The sequence below is a fragment of the Syngnathus leptorhynchus genome, chromosome 11 (genome assembly GCF_054491065.1).
Source record: "Syngnathus leptorhynchus isolate UIUO chromosome 11, UIUO_Slep, whole genome shotgun sequence".
Taxonomy (NCBI): Eukaryota; Metazoa; Chordata; class Actinopteri; order Syngnathiformes; family Syngnathidae; genus Syngnathus; species Syngnathus leptorhynchus.
In genome coordinates, this window is record NC_141205.1 from 1,903,215 (window position 1) to 1,927,307 (window position 24,093).

The 24,093-nt window shown below is 42.9% G+C and overlaps 1 protein-coding gene and 1 long non-coding RNA gene across 7 annotated transcripts in view; one reads left to right on the forward strand and one right to left on the reverse strand.

Moving 5' to 3' along the window:
- The window catches only part of LOC147048765 (uncharacterized), a 31,639-nt gene extending 12,254 nt beyond the window's left edge, over positions 1-19,385 (forward strand). Inside the window, exon 3 of the long non-coding RNA XR_015067562.1 lies at positions 19,252-19,385. This is a non-coding gene — a long non-coding RNA (uncharacterized LOC147048765). The remainder of the gene's footprint in view (positions 1-19,251) is intronic.
- Positions 4,967-24,093, reverse strand: part of LOC147048766 (plexin-A2-like) — a 43,818-nt gene continuing 24,691 nt past the window's right edge. For 2 of the 6 annotated variants that reach the window (XM_085923965.1, XM_085923966.1), the window contains 23 exons: positions 23,721-23,921; positions 23,062-23,158; positions 22,374-22,573; positions 20,714-20,865; positions 19,283-19,400; positions 18,464-18,600; positions 17,943-18,110; positions 15,766-15,859; positions 14,359-14,601; positions 12,922-13,065; positions 12,030-12,264; positions 11,635-11,777; positions 10,581-10,849; positions 9,262-9,328; positions 8,783-8,929; positions 7,863-8,022; positions 7,582-7,685; positions 7,284-7,380; positions 6,789-6,988; positions 6,441-6,610; positions 6,014-6,226; positions 5,509-5,659; positions 4,967-5,062 (listed from right to left, as the gene is read on the reverse strand). In XM_085923965.1, coding sequence (XP_085780091.1) covers positions 4,967-5,062; positions 5,509-5,659; positions 6,014-6,226; positions 6,441-6,610; positions 6,789-6,988; positions 7,284-7,380; positions 7,582-7,685; positions 7,863-8,022; positions 8,783-8,929; positions 9,262-9,328; positions 10,581-10,849; positions 11,635-11,777; positions 12,030-12,264; positions 12,922-13,065; positions 14,359-14,601; positions 15,766-15,859; positions 17,943-18,110; positions 18,464-18,600; positions 19,283-19,400; positions 20,714-20,865; positions 22,374-22,573; positions 23,062-23,158; positions 23,721-23,921 — 3,606 coding nt within the window. Of the gene's footprint in view, positions 5,063-5,508; positions 5,660-6,013; positions 6,227-6,440; positions 6,611-6,788; positions 6,989-7,090; positions 7,107-7,274; positions 7,381-7,581; positions 7,686-7,862; positions 8,023-8,782; positions 8,930-9,261; positions 9,329-10,580; positions 10,850-11,589; positions 11,778-12,029; positions 12,265-12,921; positions 13,066-14,358; positions 14,602-15,765; positions 15,860-17,942; positions 18,111-18,463; positions 18,601-19,282; positions 19,401-20,713; positions 20,866-22,373; positions 22,574-23,061; positions 23,159-23,720; positions 23,922-24,093 lie in introns of all 6 variants that reach the window. The other 4 variants (XM_085923968.1, XM_085923969.1, XM_085923967.1 and 1 more) reach the window with 4 other exon arrangements.

The following is a 24,093-nucleotide window of genomic DNA, read 5'->3' on the forward strand; positions in this document are numbered from 1 at the left end:
AATCATGAGGATGTCAGTACTTGGGACCCGCGCGACCCTTCACTATAAGCACAAGATACACAACTTCCTTGGGAATGTAAACAGCTGTGCTCATGATGTAGCGGCTTCCTTCTTTGCTATATTTTTACCCACAGGATGGCAGTAGTCAACCATCGAGATGCACTTTCCCCTTTCCCTCCATCCCTACTTGAATTAACTGCATTGGATTTCGAGCATCTGCATGCACTTTTACAATGGCGTCGCTAGACATGCCATGACGTCACCCATTAGTTTCCTAATGGGAATGGACAAAAGGGGCAAAGGTGTTTGGGCCGATAAAGCATCATTGTCCATGAGCTTGTTAAATAGATCTGGCAGGAAATTGTCAGCATTCTGATCACTCGGGGAGTTGTTCGGTGGATCCGTCGGGAATGTTTTATTTCCCTATTTGGACATCTGGCCCTCGTCCTTGGCAAGAACAAACACTTACTCGGCGTACCGCCCGTTTGATGGTGTGCAGCCTGACAATGCAGCATGCATATTTAATTAGAGCAGCGGGAGGCTGATGCATGCAGACCTGAGCAGCCTCTGGGATGCGTTCGGGCAAAGCTTCAGGCAATGTAAAGCTTAATTGTACAGGAGAGACAAAACAAAGAGCTGGTGTGTGTGTGTTTACAAGATGAAGGTTTTCTTTGTCAGTGACTGTTTATACCTTAATTGTGTTGTCCTGATCACAATAAAAACTCCTCGAGGCCTTATGTTTACTTGCATTCACCGCTTCTTTAGCAAACTTGTTGAGACTGAATCAACAGCACCTTCTGCTGGTGGTGGTCGCAATATTAATTGCTATTGTCTTCCTTCCCTCTTGGCCAATTTTCACTGGAGACGGTGTGGTTTGTTGGGCCTGACTACAGCGTTTGATATGGTGGACCACCAAATTACGTGGGCTCATTTGCAGCACCGGGTGGCCATGAGTGGTAGAATGGTTTTGGCAGGCAGGACTTTTTGGGGTTGGGCTTGAATGATCTGAGTCCTGCTGTCCTATGGTGCGCCACAGGGTTCAATTTGGGGACCCCTGCTATTTTTATTGTGTTAGCTACCCCTGGGTTCCATTTTAAGAAAGTATGGTACTTTCTTTCACTGCTATGTGCATGATAGTCACATCTATGTCCCACTAAGCAAGAAACGCTTTCTCCATAAGGCCAATTATACCCCGTCGGGAGGAAAGCAAAAGTTCTTGAATAGGAGTTATTGTGTTTGGTCCTAGTGGCCCTTGTACATCTCACCTTATTGACTTGGGCCCCCAGAAACCCAATTTGGTGGTAGTAGTAGGTCAATTAATTGCAACGTTATGTCACAGTCCGGCAAAATTCTGAACGAACTAGGCTGCTAATAAAAGATTTGCTTTGTTTAGTTTTACATGGCACTCCAGAGAATATAAAGTCAATTTCGTAAATATTATTGCTACATTTAAGGAAACTGAAAATTCTCTGTTCCTTCTGTGAAACTGAATACTCCCAACCTTCTGTCTGGGAAAATCAGAGAAAGTGCAATGGGATGTGGATCCAAGTTCAAATTCTTACGCAAGACTTACAGCCACGCAGGTTGGGAGTTCGGAATTCTCACGCAAACCACTCAGTCACTCCCCAATGCTCTGTTTGCCTCGAGGGATAAACATAAATAATGAATTCCTTATAGAAAATGCGGAGGAGTCCTTATACACCGCTCACATGCCACACCAAATATTGTCACAGTACAGTATAGCAAATTATTCCTTTCTCCCCCAGGAAGTTGTTCATCACGAACATGTTTTTTTTTTTCAAAATTCAAAGGGATTTCATAATTTTCTCCAGGATAGTTCTTTGTTGTTTTACAAGCTTTTGCTCTTCTGTTGTGACACTGCGGCATACCTTAAGCGGCATTAGTTGTTTGTCATCAAAATGAATTCTTGTCACTCGCAGCAGTGTCGCTTAATATTTGAAAAACAATTGCTGTTTGTTTATTTACCCCCAAGTCATCAAGGAACTTTCACTTCCACAAAAAGATTAGAGTAAAAAGAAAAAAAAAAAAAAAGAAAATCTACCTTTCAACGGATTTAGCTATTTGTCCTCGTTAATCACCATTCTCCATTACTTCAAAGGAGGTGACTTACAATTGACTTTCCAGAAACCATGATAGTCCAAATAAGCCACTATCTCATTCATGTCCTGTTGTAATTTCAGTAGAGTGGCAGCGTAAGATTTGGTGTACATGTAACAAATCTAGCTGACACATTATACCTTACCAGCCAAAGCTCAATTATCCTTTCCCCAAGTGAATCCGCACGGCAGTGAGATACTCAAATAGTAAGACATAAAGCGTGTCAGCGCTAAGATTGGCTTTTGAATTAAGCAGAGAGACATTCAATTCCCTCACTTTTATAGTATGTTGCTCTATTTAATGAGTTCTTGGTAGGTCTCTGGAAACGATACACAAAAGAAAGCAGGCAAGAATGAGGATCCTCAGCTGTTCAGTTTAATTTATAACAACAGTAAAAAGTGAATCTTTTGCTTGCAAAATAGGAGTGTTTTCTATGTACAATATTTATACAATAATATATCGTTTAAAAAAACACATCCGACAGTTTATTGCACGACACATTTATAACTTATCAAATCACACATAAAACACATGGGTCCTTTGTCATAGTTCAACATTTAACAAGAAATGGAGGCTTTTTTTTTTCTCTCTCTCATCTTTTTGTTTTAAATTGATGGTGGGGATGAACAAAAATAAAAGAAGCCCTCCACATGAACAAGCGTGATCGAGCACACGGAGACATTTGTCATTGTCACAGTTTGGTGCATTGTGAACTGAAACTGACACTTTCTTTGTGATAAGTTTCTGTATGGCACTCTATAAATACAGCAGCAAAAATGACCACCAGCAGTCGGGTACAAATAAATTAAAAAAAGTGAATTACACAATTAAAGATGGAGACCAGCGGGATGCCAAGCGAGTCAGGCGGCAGAACGCATCTAATTTACAACGAGCGGCTAATGAGCCCACCGCACGTGACATCCATCATCATAGATCCGGCGGGAGCTCTCTGCCATGCAAACGACTCCGAAATTAGCTCCGCAGCCCGTTCATGAGCTTTGTTGTCTAGGTTACTTTTATTAAAGTGGATTTATCGGTCCAACAGCCACCGACACTTAACTTAATCTTCCCATATTTCTTCACAGGAGCGACAGGTGTTGTTTTCTCCCACGCATACTTGATGCATTTCAAGTAGAATGTAAACAATGACTGATAAGACGCTTACAAAAAACGACGACACGCTGAAGCTTGCAGGGTCAATATTTTCACCTTTTCCTGCGGTTCAATTTGTTCTCCACTTATCAATGTCTGAATTGGTGTGCTATAGATCACCATGTCCCATTTTTTCAGTGCTATGTCATTTATCTGTATTTTATGCAAGGACATGGAGTAATATGAATGTGAAATCTCACTGTGAGAATCTTCCTGAAATTGGCTTGCATGGCCCGTGTTTGCACTTTCTCTAGTCTGAAAACAGAAAATGATACATTTACATTTTGCGGGTCATACAGCAAGGCAGTGATTAGCGATTTGTGATGAGCATGGTTTTTAGTTTGAATCTCTGCTCTGGCCTTTGCATGCTTGCGTGGCTTTGCTCCTTAACACTGTGCTGAAATACGTGAGAATTAAAAATATATATATATATACTTGATGATTCTATTCAAATGCATTGCACATTCAAGTAAAAACAATTGTACCTAAATGAACGTTTAAAACAAACAGTTGTGATGATTAAATGCAAATGTATTGAACCTAAAAGTTAAACACAATTGAACTGGACTTGGGCAGTGATTCCTTGTCATACAACTAGAGGGAGCCGATGTGGTATTGAGAATAAAGGTCTCATGAGATTTCATGACAAGACTTTGATTTTCTCTGGGTACTCTGGATTCTTTTCAAAAACATGCATCTAAGGCTCATGGAAGAATTGAAATCGTCCATGGGTGATAATGTGATGGTGATGGTGTCACGTATCACATGCCTGACTTCCGGTTCGATTCTCACCGACACAGTCATTAGAAGTCTGTCACTATTTGTATCCTGTGGTTGATTTGGTGACCAGTTAGTTCATTGTGAAGTCTGGTGAGTGAAATTAGAATCTGCAGCATCGGAGCTCCTGGTTAATGCATCTGCTTCACAGTCTTAAGATTGAAGGTTTGAATCTTGGCATCCATGTGAAGTTCATTGAAGACTCTAAATTGTTCATTGTTGTGAGTGTGAAAAACTTTTTTTTTGTGACCTTTCATTGGCTGGCAACCAGTCCTGGGAGTACCCAGCTTCACTCGCCCAGTCATTTGGAATAGGCTCACCCATTTCACTAATAAGGACAAGTAGAATAAAAAATAGTTGGATGCATGGAAATTAAAATCCAAATTTGGTAATATACACAGCGTGAACCTGCTGTTGGCAAAATGCTTAAGTGGCGCCAGTCCAGCCTGCGATGCTGCGGCGTACGTTTGGTCACGACAGTCTGCTATTATTAGTCAACAACAAAAGCACCTCTATTTGTTGATCTTTTGGAGATGAGTCGTCTCTGAGACGAAGCATGATGGCCGCTCCCCGTAAGTTTGAAGTAGGACACTTTTCGAGGATCGTTGCGTGTTACGAGAGAATGGCATTGAATACAAACGTCATGCTTTGGGATGATCCGCTGTCCGTGGGTGTTGGCGTTTTGGTGTGTGTCATTTGCACTAGGTCCATAAAGTTTGCAAGCATCCCTGCATACATTAGTCTCTCCGGCAGACAGAAACATGATGTGCGTGCACGTTTGACTGCACTTACTGGGTGCATGTTACTCCTCCTCTTCCACCTCCTCCTCTCCACCTCGGCATATGCTCGTATTGTGTGTCTGCGTGTACAGCATGTGTGCGTCGGCGTGTGTGCGTATGTACGTATGTTGGCGTACGTCTCAGCTCTCGGCAGACATGACTGAGATGATCTGCTCCACTTTATATCCCAACTTCTGCTTCTGGGCCTGCTCGTCCTGCTCCAGCGCCTCCGTGATCTAATGCAAACACACACACACGGGCACACAAACACAAACACAAACATACAGTTAGCCAGCTCACAAAGTGAAACCAAAAGATTAGCCAGTTCTAAAATTAAAAATTAGATTTGTATGAATGCCGTTGTTCTAATTTGTCATGTTTATGCTTTTTCATATTCAATACATTGAACATGTTTGCCAATTCTTATCAGAGAGCACACATGCATGCAGCAAGTATCGTGTCCAGCCAATGGCTGTGGGAGGCAACGTTGCACCAACCATCGGCCAGTCTGCCCCGCTTATAACCTGCCTAGTTCCCATGGAGACTGACCGAAAAGTCGATGCTTAGGTAACTACTTTAACTCAGTCCAAGGCTGGTCAGTGTTGAAAGTTAGCTTAGATGCCATAATGATGCGTGAGGTCATCGTCACATTTTTTCAGCTTGACGGCACACTCGTCCTCACCTCCTGGCTGTATTTGCTGACGTAGCTGTAGATCTCGTGGAGTGCACTGAGGGCATTGAACTCGCTGGAGTGGAGGCGCGCCTGCTCAGCCAGATAGGCATTCATGTCCTGATCGCTGATGGCAGGCAGGCGGTTGATGTCGGCGTAGTACCTGAAAGGGGACATGCGTGCTCTCTGTCAGACATAGCCTTGGAGTAGTACGCATCCGCAGAGGCGCTAGAGCGGGATAATTGGTGTTTTTAAACAGGTTTGTGTCATCGCGTTTTAGAACTTTAATATCAAGTAACCACGTGAATTGAATCAAGCCAACAGTATCGTTGAACATGTTGCAACATGCATAAAACCAATGATATTAATAGGTAACATAATACTGAGATGTTTACATTCATTTTTAATTTAACCCTGTTGCGTAAACGATCGGGCGTGTCACACCAGCATGCTTTGAAATCATCTGCTTGCTCTTTCTTTTATAAGCTGTTCATTGACACATTGAAAAAAATCCTACCTTTCTACCCAGCTTTTGTAGTGCGGGATGTCCTTGGCGTAGAGCAACTTGGTGGAGGGTGAGTCTTTGCCCAGACGGTGCTCGGAGGTGGAGCACGAGTCCATGAAGGTCTGGGCCACCACGGACAGGCAGGCATCCGTGATGCTGCTCTTATGAATGTCGAAGACAAATTGCGGGTTCTTGATCACGTTCACCCAGAAGCGCAGGGGAAGGCTGCACGTTAAAAAAGGAAATAAATAGTGTGGAACAAATATGGATTTATGTAGAGCTTTGTGGAGATGATTCAAATCAAAATATTTATCTAAAGACCAGTATGAGCAGGCAAACGAGGCATCGCTGTCCTCTGTGCATGTAAATAAGCCCATAGAAGTGTTCCTGCTGTTGATAATTTACTAGTGGAGGATCACTTGAAAAACACTCCACTCACCAGTTGCTCTTCCAAGTGTGGCGGACATCCGTGTCGTAGATGCCGTGTCTGTCGGCCTGCTCGTCCAGAAAGTCGAACATGTATTTGATGGCGAGCGGCAGGGCTGTGCCCCGGCATACGGTGCTGAATAGCGTCTCAAACAGGTCATCCACAAATTTCTGCAGCGTGCCCTGCAGTTTGTGAACATTCAGTGCAAATGTATTGAAATAAGTCAATAAAATGAGGGAATTAATGGAAATAAACCCTCCAAAATATAATATTGCTAGATAATGGAAGAAAAAAAAACAAATAGAAAAAAATATTAGTATTAATAAGAATTAAATTAATTAAATTATTCGTGACACTTGCCTTTGTCGCTAGAAGCCTGGTAAGGTAAATCTCCGACACCATTTTGCTGCCTCTCTCGCCTTCCTTCTGGTCTCCGTGCTCGTGGTTCTTGACCAAGTGCCAAACTTTGACCCCGCTCTCCAGGTCGGGGGTTAGCATGGGCACGCGGGAGTGGGGGCTGTCAGGACTGGTGGGCGTGGAGCGGAAGGGGATATCCACGCCTGGAGGGTCATTTTGAGCGACAGTTGACATTTTGTTCTCTTTGAATGGTCTCATTGACATCATTGTAGTGTCGTCATAGCGATGGGATTTCTCGATTTGACCGTGTCGGAGTTCTTACTCTGCACCATTCAAAAGTTTCAACCATGTAAACAAAATCCCCCAGTTGATTTTGAATATAGCTTCATCTTGTCAGTTCAATGTTGTTTGAAGCGACAAATACTGCTGCATGATTAGAAATAATGTTGTTGCCATAATATTGTACACATTTATTTGTAATTGATTAACAGTACTGACCATATCTGCTGATACTTCGCGGGAAGCTGGCCGAGCACGGGATGTTGAATAACAACATCTGTTTGGGCACCAAAGCCACCACGCAGCGATCTGTCACCTGTAAAGGCAAATGTAGGAATTTTTTACTTTCGGTGTATGTTTTGGCATGATGCTAAATGATAACTAAATGATGTGTACGTTATCAGCTTTTTTAGCCCCTACTGTTGGGAAAAATTATTTAGAAATGCTTAGAACGTCTAAATCAGGGCACAGATTCTTGAGGCTGGTTCCATTGGAATGTTTTTTTTTTTTCCTTCACCTGGTAGTGGAGTAGTGTGTTGAGTCTTTTCCAGTCACCCTCGATCTTAGTGGTGATGTCTTCATCTTGAAGAACCACGCGGGCCGTCCTGCCCTGACGCCACTCTGCGCGGTTCGGAGAAAATCAATAGTGAAGGCGTCACACCCCCTACAGATGTGATCTCACAACTATGAATTGACGATATTGTTGCTCTCCTTGTACATCAAGTTGGAACACTGCTTTCTGGCCAATAAAAGTGGGCAAAGGCTAGTGGAGGAATTTTGAGTGTCTAGGATTCTCACCAAGGTCCATGTCGTTTGCTCGCGGTCGCTGGGAGCAGGGCATGTTCTTGTACACGGCGTCGAGAATCTTCTCCTTCACCTGGCTAATGGTGTCGCAGTTGAGCACCTTGACGGCGATCTCTGGACTGTTCTCGTTGTCGGGGTTCACGCAGCTCAGCGTCTGGCCGAGACAGGGCAGAAAGAGGCGGCGGCTATTACTCCCCAGCTAAGTTCTTTTCATTAGCCGCTCCTCTGCAGAGTGTCCTGATAGAGGAGATCTCAGGGGCAGAAATGTAATTTCACACCTCCGAGATGTGGCTGCGCAGCTTTGGCAGTGGCTTTAAACAAGTAATGAGACACTCTCCGACTGCCTGACACCGTGATCACAGAGGTGTCATCCTGTCGTCAGCGGAAACTTTAAGCCTTGAGGAAAAGTTAGTTCTACTGATGGACCGAAGAGGCAGCCTCATATTAAGCGAGCCATCAGACCGTATCAACATAGCGAAAACGTTGCTGAATTACCGAGCAAGCTGCCAGAACCACTTGGGCACTCGTAATGATTTCATCGTCTTTCTGTGTCATTATTTGCAATTTAAGTATGCAAAGCCAGACCTCTGCTTAGGCCAATGACATTAATTTCTTGAGGGGAAGAAAACCCTACACAGCCCAGATAGGATACTTTTTGAATTCTTGTAGAAATGTCTCGCTAACCTTGGCAGTAAACTCTAATGAAAAGCCGCAGCAGTTCCCATTGTCACTTTTATGAGGCTTGCCTGCTCTTGTTGTGCTTCTGTAATTTCTTTCTACTCTTTGTAAATTCCGTCTGCGTGTGTGTCTAAATTCCATGCAGGGAAACAAACGTGGACGTGAACTACAGAAATCTGAATTAAGTGAATTAAGCTGCTGTTTTCACAGCGTTCAGTTTCGCCTTTGTCACTCACCAGCGTCTTATATTCCGTCTGCTGGCGGATGAGTTTGTCTTCACTGAGGGAGTAGCGTGCTTCGCCAGTGATTGCGTCGATGGGTCCCTTCTCCATTTGCTGTTTGATGGCACAGAACAGCATGAAGAGGGGCTCTCCGGCAGACTCCTTTTGGTTTTAGACGGAGGCAGAAGAGATGGGAAAGGAAAGGAAGTAAGTGAGGTGAGACGATGAGCTTCTCAATATTGAAAAGGACTCAATCATGTGATTTCAGACATTTGCATTTGGAAAAAACTAAGCCATTCATGACATCAACATATTGACTGCCGGGAAAACAAAAAATGTTTTGCCTGCTTTCTGAACTGTGTTGAATTGAACACTAATCCAGTCATTCTCAAACTAAAAAGTACCGGAGCCCAATTTAAAACCTGGGATATGAAAATTAGTACAGAACTGACAGTGACCTGTCCTGCTTAGTTGTACGAGAATTGATTTATTACCTTGAGAAATTTGTGGAGTAGGAAGGCAAACCAGTTTGTCAGCATCTTCTCCGCCACTGACTCAGTTCTGCAAAGCAAAAGGGGTCTTAGCGTTTCAATTCATATTTTGTAACTCAACCTGGGCCTGACAGTGTCCGAGCCTGTGGGATGAAAATAATATCCTTAATCCATTTGCTGGGCCTAAGAAGAGCAAGAGTTGGATGGAATGACATCCTCTTCTGAAAGGACGGACATGCGTATCCACATGTCTTTGCTCGCTGTGTTTACTTGTTTTTAATGAGCTCCGCTTCAGATTGACGGAGCCCCTGAGGTGAAGAAATGAGTCATTAAGTATTCAGCAGACCGGCCTCGCCGCTGGGAAAACAATCTGGATATAGTCGAAGAGGTGTGAAGAAAGGTGACAGCGGAAGCAGTGGACGAATATTTCATGAGTGGCACATGGAAGATAAGCTAGACTGACAAGGACTCTGCCGCCGCTGTTCTCGTTCTCCCCCATTAGGTTGTCATTCCGTTCCAGTCCGCCCTGACTCTTTCCATCACTGGAAGCGTCACTGTCTTTCACTTCTCTGCTGAGGCGCCTCGACATCTTGGGTTGTGAAATGGTGGTTACGCACATCTGAAGAGTGGCTTGCCTGCCTTAAACCTGACCTAGTTACTCATCCATCAGAAGCACATGGAAAGGGTCGAGACTCCAAAGAACAATGCACGATGAATTATCGATGCTAAAAAATAAGTGGAGCTTAAACAGGCGTGTTTAGAATATGTATGATTTCATCCCAGGATGGCCCTCGTTAGAATAGCATACTTTTCGGGGCCGATCCGTCCTGCAATTATGTGGTAGACGGTAAAAATGTTTTCGACAGCATTTATATTTGGTACAGTTAGGACCTCGGTTTGAAAAGAACTTCAAGTACGTCTGACCACCAGCTCCGAAGGAAGTTCAAGAGTAGTCGGAGAAGCCTACTGCCTAAGCTACTGTCAAATGTCAAGTAGTGAACACAGGACATATGAAAAAGTCTCAGAGACTGAACAGGAAGTTGGCCAATTTGGACAAGTCGTCAGAACCTGTACTTTGACAAACTCTGACTTCAATACTCGCCCCAAATAAGCCCCAGTCGGAAGCAGGTATAGGCTACAAAATTGGGCCAGGGAGGGCCCAATATCTCTGTTAATATATGTCAGCGATGTGTCATGATTGATGAAACACTTAAATATCCTAGTTTTTCTTAAATAAGAAATAATATAAAATAGAAGATGTCAGTTAAAAATCACACTATTCCATTTTGATATTTCCCCTTAAATGCAGTAGACTGATTTACCTGCGCAACAACAGTTTGGGGTGGTTCTTGCTCTCCAAATTGCGTTCTATCAGGTCTGAGAGCAGGTGTTTCAGGATATCAGTGGCGTACTCCAGCCGCCCCTGCAGCGCCGTCATGATGAGAGAGGCCACGTAGCCTCGGTCCCGCATGGAGAATGAGCGTTGCATCTCCAGCGTGCGAATGAATGTGAGCAGGAAGACTTTATTGTTCAGCAGCTGTGCAAACTGCTTCAAGGCTTTCTCCACACTCGCCTGTCCGCTCCCCGGGACCTGCACACATCATCCCGTCGCGCCTTTTTAGATGAAATAGCATGAATTGGTTACAGAAGCGTTTCAGAGCTTTTGATTTATGCCAGAGATAAATCGCAACGTAAATCTCTCAGGTCGGTGACAACATATTGCATGAGACTGTAAAAATAGTGGTTTGTAATCAGTTGAGATCGACACCTTTGTAATGTTTTCATGTGCCTGTGTTCTCTTGAGAATTTCAAGAGCCTGTGAAGTGAATTGAGAGATTATACATCCTTGAAAATAATTGATGGAAAGGTGTAAGAATGTCCATAGACAATTGTGGATTTTTTTCACCATTTAGTGTCTTGATTCCACACGAGGCTTTTTCTTAATGCGGCTCTATCTACTGGTTTGGAAGCTTGTGACACCTATCTATCTCCTATTTATTAATCATTGTTTATCCTATATCTTCTAAATGCTCACACCGGCTTGGTGTTTCCCCAAAAATGCATAAACAAGCCTTTACAGGGATAAACATATCAAGTCTGTCTTAAAATAACTACAAAAAATATCTTTTGAAAAGTTTTGATGGATTGGCGGTTGCGGTGGATGATTTGACTGCGCTGCTGAGAGTCGGTGAGGCTGCAAATTCCACCAGCTGCTGCGACATGAAACAAACCCAAGACAAACTGCCAAGCGCCAGCTCGCGTTTGCTTACGCCGCTCTGTTTGACAGCACTTTGACGGCCGAGGCCTCAAGCTGTCTCCTTGATTGTATACCGGTGTATTAAGGTTGAGATGCGAGTGACCTTGAATGAATCTCACCTCCAGGTCTCTGAGGACAGGGTGATCGTCAATGCCAGGGAAGAGAACCCTCATAGCATAAGTGCGGTAGTCCAGGTAGGGAATGCCTGCCCGGTCCAGGTCGCTTGTCAGTTCGTTGATATCTGTCTGTAGCTCTGCGAAGGCTTCGCAAAACACAGAAATATTGTCAGTACTTTGGGAATTCAACTGTATTTCATGATGACTTCATGCCAGACAATCACAAGCTCCTTTTTACACTGCCTGTAAAAGACTCTTGGTAACAACCCAACTCAGCAGCAAATAGAAATTCTCTCAATGCAAACGTATCACTTGAACATGCTTGACAAATGACTACTTTCCTAAGAGTCAGGGTTTTAGTGCCATTGTCGCGTTTAGTCAACGTTTGCATTCCTCACCCTCCTTGCACTCCAGAGCCACTCGAGACTCCAGGTTGTCCATTTGCAACTGCAGTCTCTTTAGTGTCAAGTCGTTCTCATGCGACTTCCGCCTGTAGGCGAGCAATACGATGACCACCACCACAAGAAGCAGCCCGCCTCCTGCAGTGATGCTCATGATGGCGGGCAGCGTGAGAAGGCTGTCAGAGTGGATGTGGACTTCTCCTGGGGAGATGTGAAGTCCTCCCACTTGGACCTAGACAAGAAAATATAGAATAGCTTTTCCCCCCCTCATAGTTGTAGAAGGGATATTTGGCGCAAACATTGCACTGCTCATCCATCAAATTTCTTCAGTTAAACCTGGAGCCTCAGACGTGGAGTGAATTATGAATAGCAATAAAAAAAGTTACAAAGAAATGGGCTTCAACAGAAAAATAATGCTGGGGTTTTATTGTTTTTTTCCGCTTTGCAACCATAGACCACTTGGTCGTAAGAACCCTCTCCTCTATGGGCGTGCTTGGATTTTTTATTGACTATCCACTTTTTAAAAAAATCCCCTGTAAAACTAAAAAATTGAAGATGCTGCCTTGTAGGAGAAATACAAGCCAGCCATGTATTGTTTCTTTAGCCTGTGGCCTTGTAGTCTTTAGAAAACTTTAAAGTCGCTTGAGATTTGTTTTTTTGCTGTTGTGGTTTCCAAGCTTTTTTTCCCAATTTGTGCTAGGGCGCCTGTCAATAATTCTGCAGGGCAAAGTGCTGTTGAAATTGGTTGGCAAGTGGACCATAAATGACACACAATGACAAGCGACAAAGCCTTTTGCTGACCCAAACTCACTCACCGACATGACAAATGCGCGCTGACCCACATCCACACCGCGCAAGTAATGACAGACGGCGACATGTTAAGACTGACCAGGACTTTGTGCTGGCCGGTGAGGTTTGGCGGCTCGCAGAGCAACTGGGTGTCGGACACTGTGAGGGAGCAGGGCGTGTCCCCGATCAGCACCGTGTAGTTCAGCCGGGCACCTCCCGACGCGGATGGCACCAAGTTACGACCCTGCGAGCATCCAAAAGAGAGAAAGTAAAAAATTGCTGAACACCACCAAGATTTTTTCTCATTGTGCAGCAGATACAGCCCAGGGCTGCTAATTTGATTACTGCTGAATTGCATTAACATACAAATGATCATTGCGGATAAGAATTTGTTTTCAATTCTTTCAAACCTAATTTAAAGACCCCTGAAATTGAATGTTGTTCACGTTGTTGCGATTTTAAATAAATGTTTACAATAGAAATTTCCGCTAATTCTATTCATCATCCCTCTCGGAAAATATCTCCAGATTGTACAAGGTGTTCCCTAATTCTTAAAGATCCTTAAAAGTCTATATTTCTAGATACATCTAAAAAGGTTTAGTATATGATGTTTATGAATTCATGACACTAAGAAACAAAAAATACTGCAAGGCAAAATGGAAGACAATTAAGAATGACCAGCTGCTATTGGTCTTCGATGCTTTTTGTGAGAGATGTGTGATCCAGAGAAAGCAACCAATTATGTTGTGAGCCTGAAACACGAATGCAAGATGATTTAATGGGATTAAGCGTATTGATCCCTAAAAGAACACTCTGATAGTCCAGCGACATAATGCATCTTTAGGCTTTTACTGTCATCAGTGATGGGAAAAGCACTCAACTGATCAATATTTTCTTTGCAGACTTTTTTGTTGACCAGTGAACAAATGATGACCATAATGTTACTTTTCTTTTCAATTAAGGATGTTTTAACGTCTATAGCACAATACAATACAATACGTCTCTACAATAACGTCTACGTATATTGTGGATATATTCGGATAGCCCACGTCTACGGTGTGTCTGGTAAATTTAGTGGCATAAAGATAGAAATTGAAAACATAAGGCCAGCCCCGCTAACCCCAAGGACAACAGGTTTGATTATATATTACCAACTCTGCAGTTACTAAGCAACTTGGTGGCCGACAGATGGAATAGCACAATGAATAAATTCAACTATGTCAAAGTTGGTTTGTGGATTAAATTGTTTTTTTGGCGCAGTAGATTTAAAAACACACAAACCTTACATACATGTAAGCATATACGTAAACATATGCTACCCCTAAACACAATCGACAAGTCTATTTTTAGTTCCAGTGTAACCTGCAAATCACCAAACCTCTAACCTTCAAATTTAAACGCTTACCCTTTAACCCCAGTTTTCATTTGTAGACTACAACTCTGACCCAACCCTCACCCAAAACATAACTAACTCTTAATCTTACACAAATCTCACCACCATTGTATTATGTCATCAAATGACCAGATCAATACGCACTTTTAGAATGATGGGCGAGCCCGGTTTCTGCTCCAGGATGCCAGACAGACTGAGGGGTTCCAGGTAGGGGTTGGGGTAGTAGACGAAGCTGCTGTTGCTGTAAGTGAGCAGTGCTTGAACATTGTTGAAAACAAAGCCAAACTCATCCACGTGCTTGACGCTCTCCACTTGGCCGCCGTCGTATTCAAACTGCAGCGACGGAGCGAAGCAGCTGATGGTGGTCGTGTTCAGCACTTTGCACACCTGCGCATGAGGAAGATTCAAGTCCATTTAGTCTCGAGCAATATATTGTATTGCATCATATTAGCATGTGTGTGTATTCAAGGTGACTTCCAAGCAACTGTTTTGATCTCTTCATTCACGCTTATCTGGCAGACGCGTCATTGTCCAAATGCTGATAACTGCTTTCAGAAAGCTGTCCGTCACGGATATTCTTATCGCTAACTCATTATTTTCCCCGTTAAACTACTCAAAATCTATTTGACCTTAAAGTTTCAACAGTGCAGGCTGAATTATAAATGTCAAAGCATTTTTTTTCTCCCCAATTGTTATCTCAGCTTTCACACCGAATGGTTTCAAGTTACCGTCATTTTATTTCAAAGCATTTTTTTTTTGTCGGCCGTGCTGTGTTGTAGAGATATTTACGATAGAACCGCCACCCTCATTAAATTTGTCTGCGACCCTCTTTCTCGCCAGTCGATATGTGTCAAAGGTCGACTATAAGCCTCTCTCAGATCGCAGTGCTGCCAGCGCTTCTGTCAAACATGCAGTTTTAATTTAGCAGCTCAAATCCCGGGCAAGCATCATTAACACACCATTTAATTGGCTTGGAGCGGAGCACTGTCTGGACATATTATAGCGCAGTTTAGCAGCTTCACTTATATTTGTCTCATCATGTGTCTGGGGTCATGATGAAAACTACTACACTGAGGACTACCTCAACACCAATTACAAGCATTTGATGGTATTCCAGTGCCACTTTGTCCTTTCATGTTTAAGATCCAAGCTTATTGTTGAAGTCCATTTCCCTTACCTTGAACATTACAGACACTGACACAACAAATAAAAGTGTTGATTGCCATATTGAAAATATAAAATGTTACAAACCACGGCATTTGGCGTCCAACATCCCCTGACTGCCTTCTAAACTATATACTCACACAGTTGTTAGAAATGTGCTTACTCTCTATTTACAAAGTCACATTTGGGAGTTCCACTTTGTTAGCTTTAAGTCAAGCCAGTTTGACTCTTTAGTAAGACAAAACAAATCAAATTCTAGAAAATGCAAGCATGGATAAGTCAAATAAGCTATAATGAGTTGCACGTTGAAAAGCAGCGGCTTGAAATCTCCTCTAATCATCGATCAAACGTAAACAACTTAATTAGGAGTTCAATGCATTCACTCACATTGACAGACTCGTGGCCAGCGTATTTGACTCGGACTCTTGGCTCCTGCACCACATCCAGGTTGGTCCCGGTCACCGTAAGTGTGGTATGGCCACTGCGTGGAAAGAAAGAGCGCTGATTATCGGTCCAAGATCTGAATCATGCTGCTCCAAACTGTTTTGTAATTAGAGGGACTATACCAGACGAATGTGTCTCGCTTGCAAGGTTTCTGAACCAATGCTTTCCTCAGATTCAGCGAAAGGAGACATTTGGAGAGCCGAGCTCTTTGTTATTGGGCGGGAGTGTCAGATCAAACGGGCAAAACCAGCTGGCTTCTATTTTTGTATTCGGCGGCTCATATGCAGAAGCTGCTTGTTTACATATCCGTATGTGCGTGATGAGGTTACAATGAACAACTCACTCTGATCTTTTGCATAACCTGCGTACCAGCATGATCTTACAGGACCGTTTGTGAAATCTCAAACCAGAGAGGAGAATTGAACATGTTCACTGTGATGGCTCGCCAAAACCGGTCTGCTCGCACTTCAAAGGCCGGAGCTAAGCTCGCATAGGCTTACGGTGGCACCGCTATGCATTCGAGATGAGAGGTCTTGATTGCAAAGCTCCTTCCCGATAAGTCATTGTCTCTTCCTTAGTCTTAATCAGCAGGGAAATAGCATCCGACAATCCCAACTGAGTCCAAACTAAGTCTGTTCCTTTATCTAGTGACAAGCTTCTTCAACAAACTCTGATCATGATCAATAAAATAGCCCGTCCGACAATCCTCGCGATATTAATCACTGGACAATCAAATGAGCTCGATCATAGCATTCGCGTTTTGACCGGAAAAAGAATTCATTGCATCATGCATGCGGTACAAAATAATGCAAAGCTGATTTTTGTACAAAGTGGTTGGGGACCAAAGTGTGCCATGGAAGAACCTTAGAACATTTCTTCTCAAACTGCACTCTCTGTTCATCACATTTAATATAGTGCCAGGAAAACAAAAAGAATGGCAAGCAGCACTTATCTTTTTACCAGTTCACTCTTTGATGGATGATTACTGACTGCTGTGTGACGTTGTAGTTATGCAATGGGCATATGTGCGATGAATTAAAAATGTCCTTTTAAAGTATGATTATCCCTCGATGCATCAACATGCACAAATGTTTCCTCGCCCTGTCTGTTTGCATCCTTGGCAAAAGCAAAAGAACATAATGCACTGTACATCGAAAGTCACATTTACTGCTGATAAACAAGTTGGAAATATACTTTGAGTGGAATAGACTTAATAAACATTTGTATCCCAGTAGTGACTGCTTAACTTTGACGGTGAACTTAAATCTTGAGCGGTTGTGTGTTGACAGTGTAAGTAGAACGTTTTCAAACTTCATTCAGCGATCCACTCGGGCTTCTGACAGTAAAAGTCAGCTAATACTCTTCAGTACATGCTTTTAGATTGGCCCAGTGAGAAAACGAAATGTCTCGACTCGTCCCCATAAACCAACTCGCATTTGTTTTTGCACTTCTCATCAACTCGGGGCCCATTGTCAATTTGTCTCTTTGCTCATTTCACCATGCTCCTCTAATTAAACAGCATGTTTAGCACATAAACACGAGTTGCGACAGCCCCGCGGAGCTATGACAATTCATGAAACATTTCACAACTAAAATTAGCAGTTTGCCTGCGAGCACGACTCACAAATCCTTTTTGTGCAAGGTGCCCCTGAATTTTAGATCGTCTGAACTGAGCTGATCTCCCCAACCTTCATAAGTCGTAAGAGGTAGAAGCATGCAAGTTAATCAAGGGGTTGCACATGACAAATAATGATTTTGACATCTTATTTGGTCCAATTTTTAACTTTTCAAAAGTTTTTCATGTCTTTCTTAGTAATCTTTGTAAGTATGTTCATACTCCAAGGTTTTGGTTCGAATTTTTTTAATGACGGTCAATCATCTGCAAAAAAAAAAAAGAAAAGTCATGATGTTGATAATATTAATAAAAATAACATAAATAATATAATTTTTTTATTCTATCAAAACATCAATTTCATAACCCAATGTTGTCAACACTGTTGATTAAAACAAAAGTGATCAGCAAGGTTCTTAACAACCATCGAAGGTGTTGACCATCAAACCAACAAACACATATTTGTCTTAATCAGACAGCAACAGAGAGTCTCTTGTGTCAGTGTTACCTTGCAATGCTCCACAGGGGCTCAATGCGTTGCACCGTGGGGTCTTGTATGTACTCAAAGGACAGACTACCAGGAACTTTGGCCCGGTCCACTTGCAGACCGACTTGCACCGGCCCTGCTCCAGTCACAGACGGCGCAGAAAAACAAACCATCTCCGACATGGTCCTCCTGTTGTGGGGTGCAGGGCAAAAATAAGCATTTCTTCCCGCCTTTGACTGTAGCAAATCTTGGCTTTACACAGATATGAGCCTGGCACTTATGTGGCGAGAAATTCCATTTGAGCCTGTGCCATCTTCTTCTTATTACTGACACATTAGGGATGGAACGAGGTAATTAGAGAGCAGAGGAGCTAATGGCCCCTCGCCTCACCCTCTTGACTCACTGTCAGGCGTTTTTAAATAGACGGGCACGACAATACGCTCAGCAAATGGGTCTTCATGGGTGCTTCTCATCCTGCCGTTTTCTGGCTGAGATTTGTTGCAAATGAACGCAAGAATAAGTATTTTATGTAATTGGCTCACCTGTACAGCTCACATGTTTGGTTGCCAAAGTACACCGTGACAGAGCTGCCAGCACCCAGATTCTCTCCAACAATAGTGACCTTAGTACCCCCAGATTCCGGTCCTCTGCCCGGGGTAAGCGCCAGCAAGGAAGGGGTCTGTTTACACACACAAATCAGGAGTTTTTATTATGAAATGGTTTTGAAACAGCACAGCACACCACCAAATAAAATGTCACAACAAGGATATAAAACAGACATACGAGTTTAATTCTTTCTTGGAATTATAATGCCATTAATCCATACGAGCCCCACCCCACAAGAAATTTGCCACCATTTAAAAAAAAAAAAAAAAATTAACATAGAAAAATAATACTATATATGTATATTAACAAGAAATTATTGTCTGTAATAAATACCATAAAAATATTGATATAACTGTTATAATAATGGAAAGATATGATGAATTGTACTACAAATTTTAATAGCTTTTAATTCTTCTGCCTGTCACTGTATGTCATTGGCACAGAATGAATATGAATGAATGAATACAATTTATTTGTAGTAGGAAAAAAGGCTCAATTAAATGAAATTGGGTAATTTCACACTTGAGGTCCCAATGTGCTGCGCAGTGGTTGGTTATCTCTGCAACAGCAGACCAATCTGCTGTTAAATATGCAAATGGCAAAAACAATAAAGAAGAAAAAAAAATCTCTTCAGAAAGCCAATAAATAGCAATTGTTATTAGCACACAGACTAAAACGCAAGATCAAGTATTTGCTTGTCTTTTTCTCCATTTAATATTTGCAGATTAAATGGATTAAATAGAACACTGAATTACCACAAAAGAGTAGAGCTGGTTGGACTGCGCACGTAGTTCTGGTCTGCATTCGCCCACGCAAAGCTTCACCGGGCCTGGCACGCTTCCTTTGGGGGCAGCGACCATCTCACACACAATCCTGGTACACAAAAAGGAATGTAAGTATATACAAAAGTTGGCACGCACCAATCGAGGAATAACATTCAGTTTTATTAATAACGTAGTGTGAAAGCAACCTCATTTGAAACCCTAAAAATGTTTGAAACTCAGGCGTGAAGTTCATCTTAACACAATTTTAAAATCTTTCTCACGGAACAGTTCCGTTTGTTGTTGCTGGTTAATGTCATCAAGCAGCATAGTTCCTCAGTGACACTATTTACAAAGCAAGCTAACGGCTTTGGCATTCTAAACAATACTGTGGCAAAGCAAATCGGAAAAAGATTTGGTGTGGCACACATTTCCCCACAAATACACACTCATCCCCAGGGGGCTGCTGTGATTGAGGCTGCTTTCATAAAAGTTACGGGTCAATGTAGAAGACCATCTTTCTTCCTAATGGAAAACAGCTCCACGACTCAGATGATAAACTACACTCCCACTTCCCCCATCCGCAGCGCCATTGCCGCCCACTATTACCTGCAGTTGTCATGACAACCTACGAGTTTCCACAATAAATCTGCATTGTCTGCCGGGTCAATAAGATAAAACGTGCCATGAATACGCCATTAAATAAGTGACCCCCGTCTTTATATATAATGTCTTTTATATCAGTGCTGTCCTTTTTTTTTAGAGCGCACAGTGAATCGTCTAAGATTTTTCCCATTTTCCATCAACATGTGCTTTTTTTTTTTAAATAAAAGGATATAAATTTGAAAGCCTTGCGGTGTGAGCCCAATCACATTATGTGCCTGCGAGAGAAACACATGGATGGCTAACAGATTGTCCCTCCAGTCAGTGACATGCCACGCATTTCAATTACAGCCGAGCTGGCAACCTCCAAACAGCAGCCAGCGCAAATGCCATTTGGCTCTTCCCATTGGCTCTAACAGCATCAGAGCCAAAACAAACCCCGCCTCCGACAACCCCTTGTGGAAAATAGATATGCACAGATTTATTAGTATCCAAAGATTTAGGGGTATCCAAACTACTGAGCTGGGCCATCTGCAGTGTCTTTATAGCAGAGGCCTGTGTTGCTAAAACTGATATTTACTCAAAGAGATCAGTCTGGGAAGGCGCTGTAAAAATATCAAACTCCAACATTCCTGACCGCTACCATGACAAATAGAAATAATAATAATAAACTTGTACCAGACAGAGCTTTCCTGGTTATGCAAAGATAAAATTCCTCTTCATAAAGCTGAATGAAGATCCAGTAATACCGTTTTATACGTAAAAAAAATTTCCTCCACTTGATTCTATGTGAAGGACCAATTTTTAAAGGGGCTCTCTTACTGTTCAGCGGTAATGTAGCCCTCCTCTTGTGGGACGCACTCTACTCCCGCCACCTTCACATTGCCCTCCAACTCAGAGAAGGACAGCCCCAGATTCAGGCCCTGGATGGTAACCAGTGTCCCGCCCTCCAGAGGTCCAGCAACTGGGCTCACCTATGGATGGAAGGAAGGAATATAGTTGTTTTTATGCCTGGTTTAGGAATTTAAAACAGTGATTAGAATTGCCAATATTAATAAATCATAAATCTACCACAAAAAATCCCAAAACAATTCATATAAGTGCAAAATGTGCATCCATGCAGAGCAGATCAGCAGCAATGCCAAAGTGGTGCTTTCCAGCAGAACACTGTACTTGATTCATTTTGGCGCGCCTCCTTAACAAACGCTATTAATACAAGTGGGACATCAAAGACCTTTTGATGTACTAGCTCGGCGCCTTCTTCTGCACATGACCCGCTCGCCACCTTCACGTGAATAGAACTGCGGTTTGTCGCACGTGATTCATTGGATTTTTTTGTAAATAACCCAAATTCAAAAGTCATCCAGGTGAAGTCGTAGAACGCTTCATTGGGGAGACAAACAGTTGTGTCGAGTGAATTTGCAATTTGTGAATCAGTGCGGCTTTACTGGATTTGAGCTTTTTTCCTTTTAGAGTACTTGAATATCTCTGCATGTTTTTGGAGATCTGCATGGTCAGTGTTCCACTTAGCTCCTGACGCACATTGACTCTTAACAACTAAAATCGGGATTTTCACTACACTGTGACTTAGCAAGAGTGTAATGAAAATTTCTTTCAAGTGTCACGGTTCGTCACACGTCTACAACGAGCTCCGACAGTCATGCGAGTAGCTCTTAATATTTAATCATGAGTATGCTAATGCATACGCTCATGACACGCTGATTTTTATCGAGCATGATGTTTACCTTGTGCACCACCTTCCGCTACTGTGTTAGAATGCAGAATTTATTGACCCGTACACGAGCACGCAAAAGCTTCTTGGTATCATTCTGGTATTTATGCGCATGTGCATACTTTCACACTAGCCAGCTAAGATAGATTCATCACAGCTTGTTGTTCTGTGCATAAGATGGGGAATGATTGAAGTTAACCCCTCGACCAAGGCATGTCTATGGTGTTTTGCACTCTTTGCTACTATTAAGCTAAGTGGACTTAATGCAAAGGTGGACAAAATGTGGTCGTTTTAAGAACAAAACGTGTCAACCTTTTTTTTTATTTGACAATAAAGTGCTTTGTTGCAGCTGCAGCTGTTGTAGCAGCTTTACTGAAAAATAAAGTTGACTCGAGTTGAGTTAAACTGAGTGTGACAACAAACAGCTTGAAACCTTTTTTTCAAAGAATCCTTCACTATCTGCAAAACTGCCGCCAGTTGTGAACCGAGCCAAGTTTGCTGCCACCATACAGAGCTAAAATATTTAACTGAATTGATTGCCAAACTGTTTATAGTCAGACCATGTATTAAAATAAGAAAATTCCACAGTTTAGAGTACCCCTCCCACATTGATTTTTTTTTTTTCAAACAGTCTCAAAATATTTTGACATCTTTTTATGATACAATGGGATAAAGAACCATCTATTATCTAGCGTACTATAGTTTCAAACATTTTACTCAGCAGATAACAGTCCAAAACAACAAACAGACCTCGGTGATGCGCGGGTTGGTGCACTTGACATTTGCAGCGGAGAGGTCGAGCCAGCGACTGGCATAGGACGAGATGGGCGGGCAGTGGCGCTTCATGGTACACCTGCCTTCGCTGCTGCACCAGCCGCACTGAAACTTCTTCTCTGCCCGCAGGCACATGCCACAGCTGTCTCGCTGGGCGCTGCACTTGTACAGGTGTACTGTGAAAGGGATGCGCAACCACGAATATTCACTTTTTGTGAAAATGGATGACAGAAGGGCAGGGTCATAAAATATACAACCTGTCAAAATCCCCAAACAAGTCCAATTTACTGAAAACTGAAGAGATTTGTTCTTGCTAATTGGCACAGTGGCAGTATGATAATAATGATGTTAGTTAGTTTGCAAGATTTGTTTGTCCTGTTCACTCACCATTTTTGCTGGGCATACGTGTGGCAATACGAGCTAAGACCGGTTGAAATCCACAACTGTTTCTGCACTATTGATAGCTCCATCTTTCACCCCCTTGTGACAGACTAATGACTGCCCGCTACTTGATAAGCGCTTATTGGTATAGTGAACTTTCCCTACGAGCACTTGGGGGCGGGGGGGGGCCTTGAGGCGCCCTTAGTGACCCATCCATCCCACCGTTGTAAAATTGAGTCCCTCGCCCTCTCGGCTATTGGCAGAGACGGATGGACAAAGGCACCTTTAATCTTCTCTGGATTGTCGATGATGAAATTGCCGTTCCACACAATGGCGAGCTCCACCGCCAGGTCGCTGATCTTCACGCCCTCATACATGTACTGGAAGACAGTAAACAGTGGTGAGAAGGGAAAAGGGGAAGAGCGGATGAAAGGGCAGCAGCGAGACGAGAGGCTTTTTAACCATCTGTCATCATCCGCGTCAGAGGACGATGCCCTTTTCATGCATTGTCACAGACGACACGCCTCGCATTGTAATTGCCCAAAAAAGAGAAGACGTCTCTCGCATTCATTTGGAGCCTATCGCTCTGATTTGGTGGCTCTGACACCCCCGGTTTACAAGTCGAGGTCGTAGACAATCACAAGGAAGATATTTATTTGCCTCCCATTTACTATTTTCAAGCTCCATTCTTTTTCTACATTTACTGCTTCAAACTATGCCAGGCTAGAATTTATTTTATTGAGTGTTGCATTTCCTGTTTGCAATTTCAGTAGGTTTCTAATTGTTTACTTGTCTGGGACTATGTACAGAAAAGATGGAACTCAAGACTCGATTCTAGCTTTGTAGCTCATTTTCATTTGGACTCTTGGTGACAGAAGATAAAAAAACCTTGAAAAAACAAAATGTTCCCAAAAATAAATATAAAAAAAAAAAAGGCTGTACCGAGCTGTTCTGGCACTGCACGCTGGTGCTGTTGAAGCGCAGCGCCGTGACGCGGTGGCCGACGCCCTGCACGGTCACCACGCACTCGTAGCCCCGCTGGCCGGACTGCGGTTGCGGGAGATTGCGGGCTCTCAGGGTGATTGGTCGCACTTCACCGGCCGGGACTAGAATCTGACCGGAATGGAGGATCTGAGGGCAATCCTGAGTAATCAAGAGAACAAATACAGAAAGTTAGAGTGGATATGGTGGAAATATACAATCAAGCAAAATCGGAGGGAATTGCAAGCGTCTGTCCGTCCGTCCATCTATCTCTCTGTCCCTCAATCTTTCTCTTTCTATCAGTCCATCCGTCAATCCTTTTTGAGGGGCCACA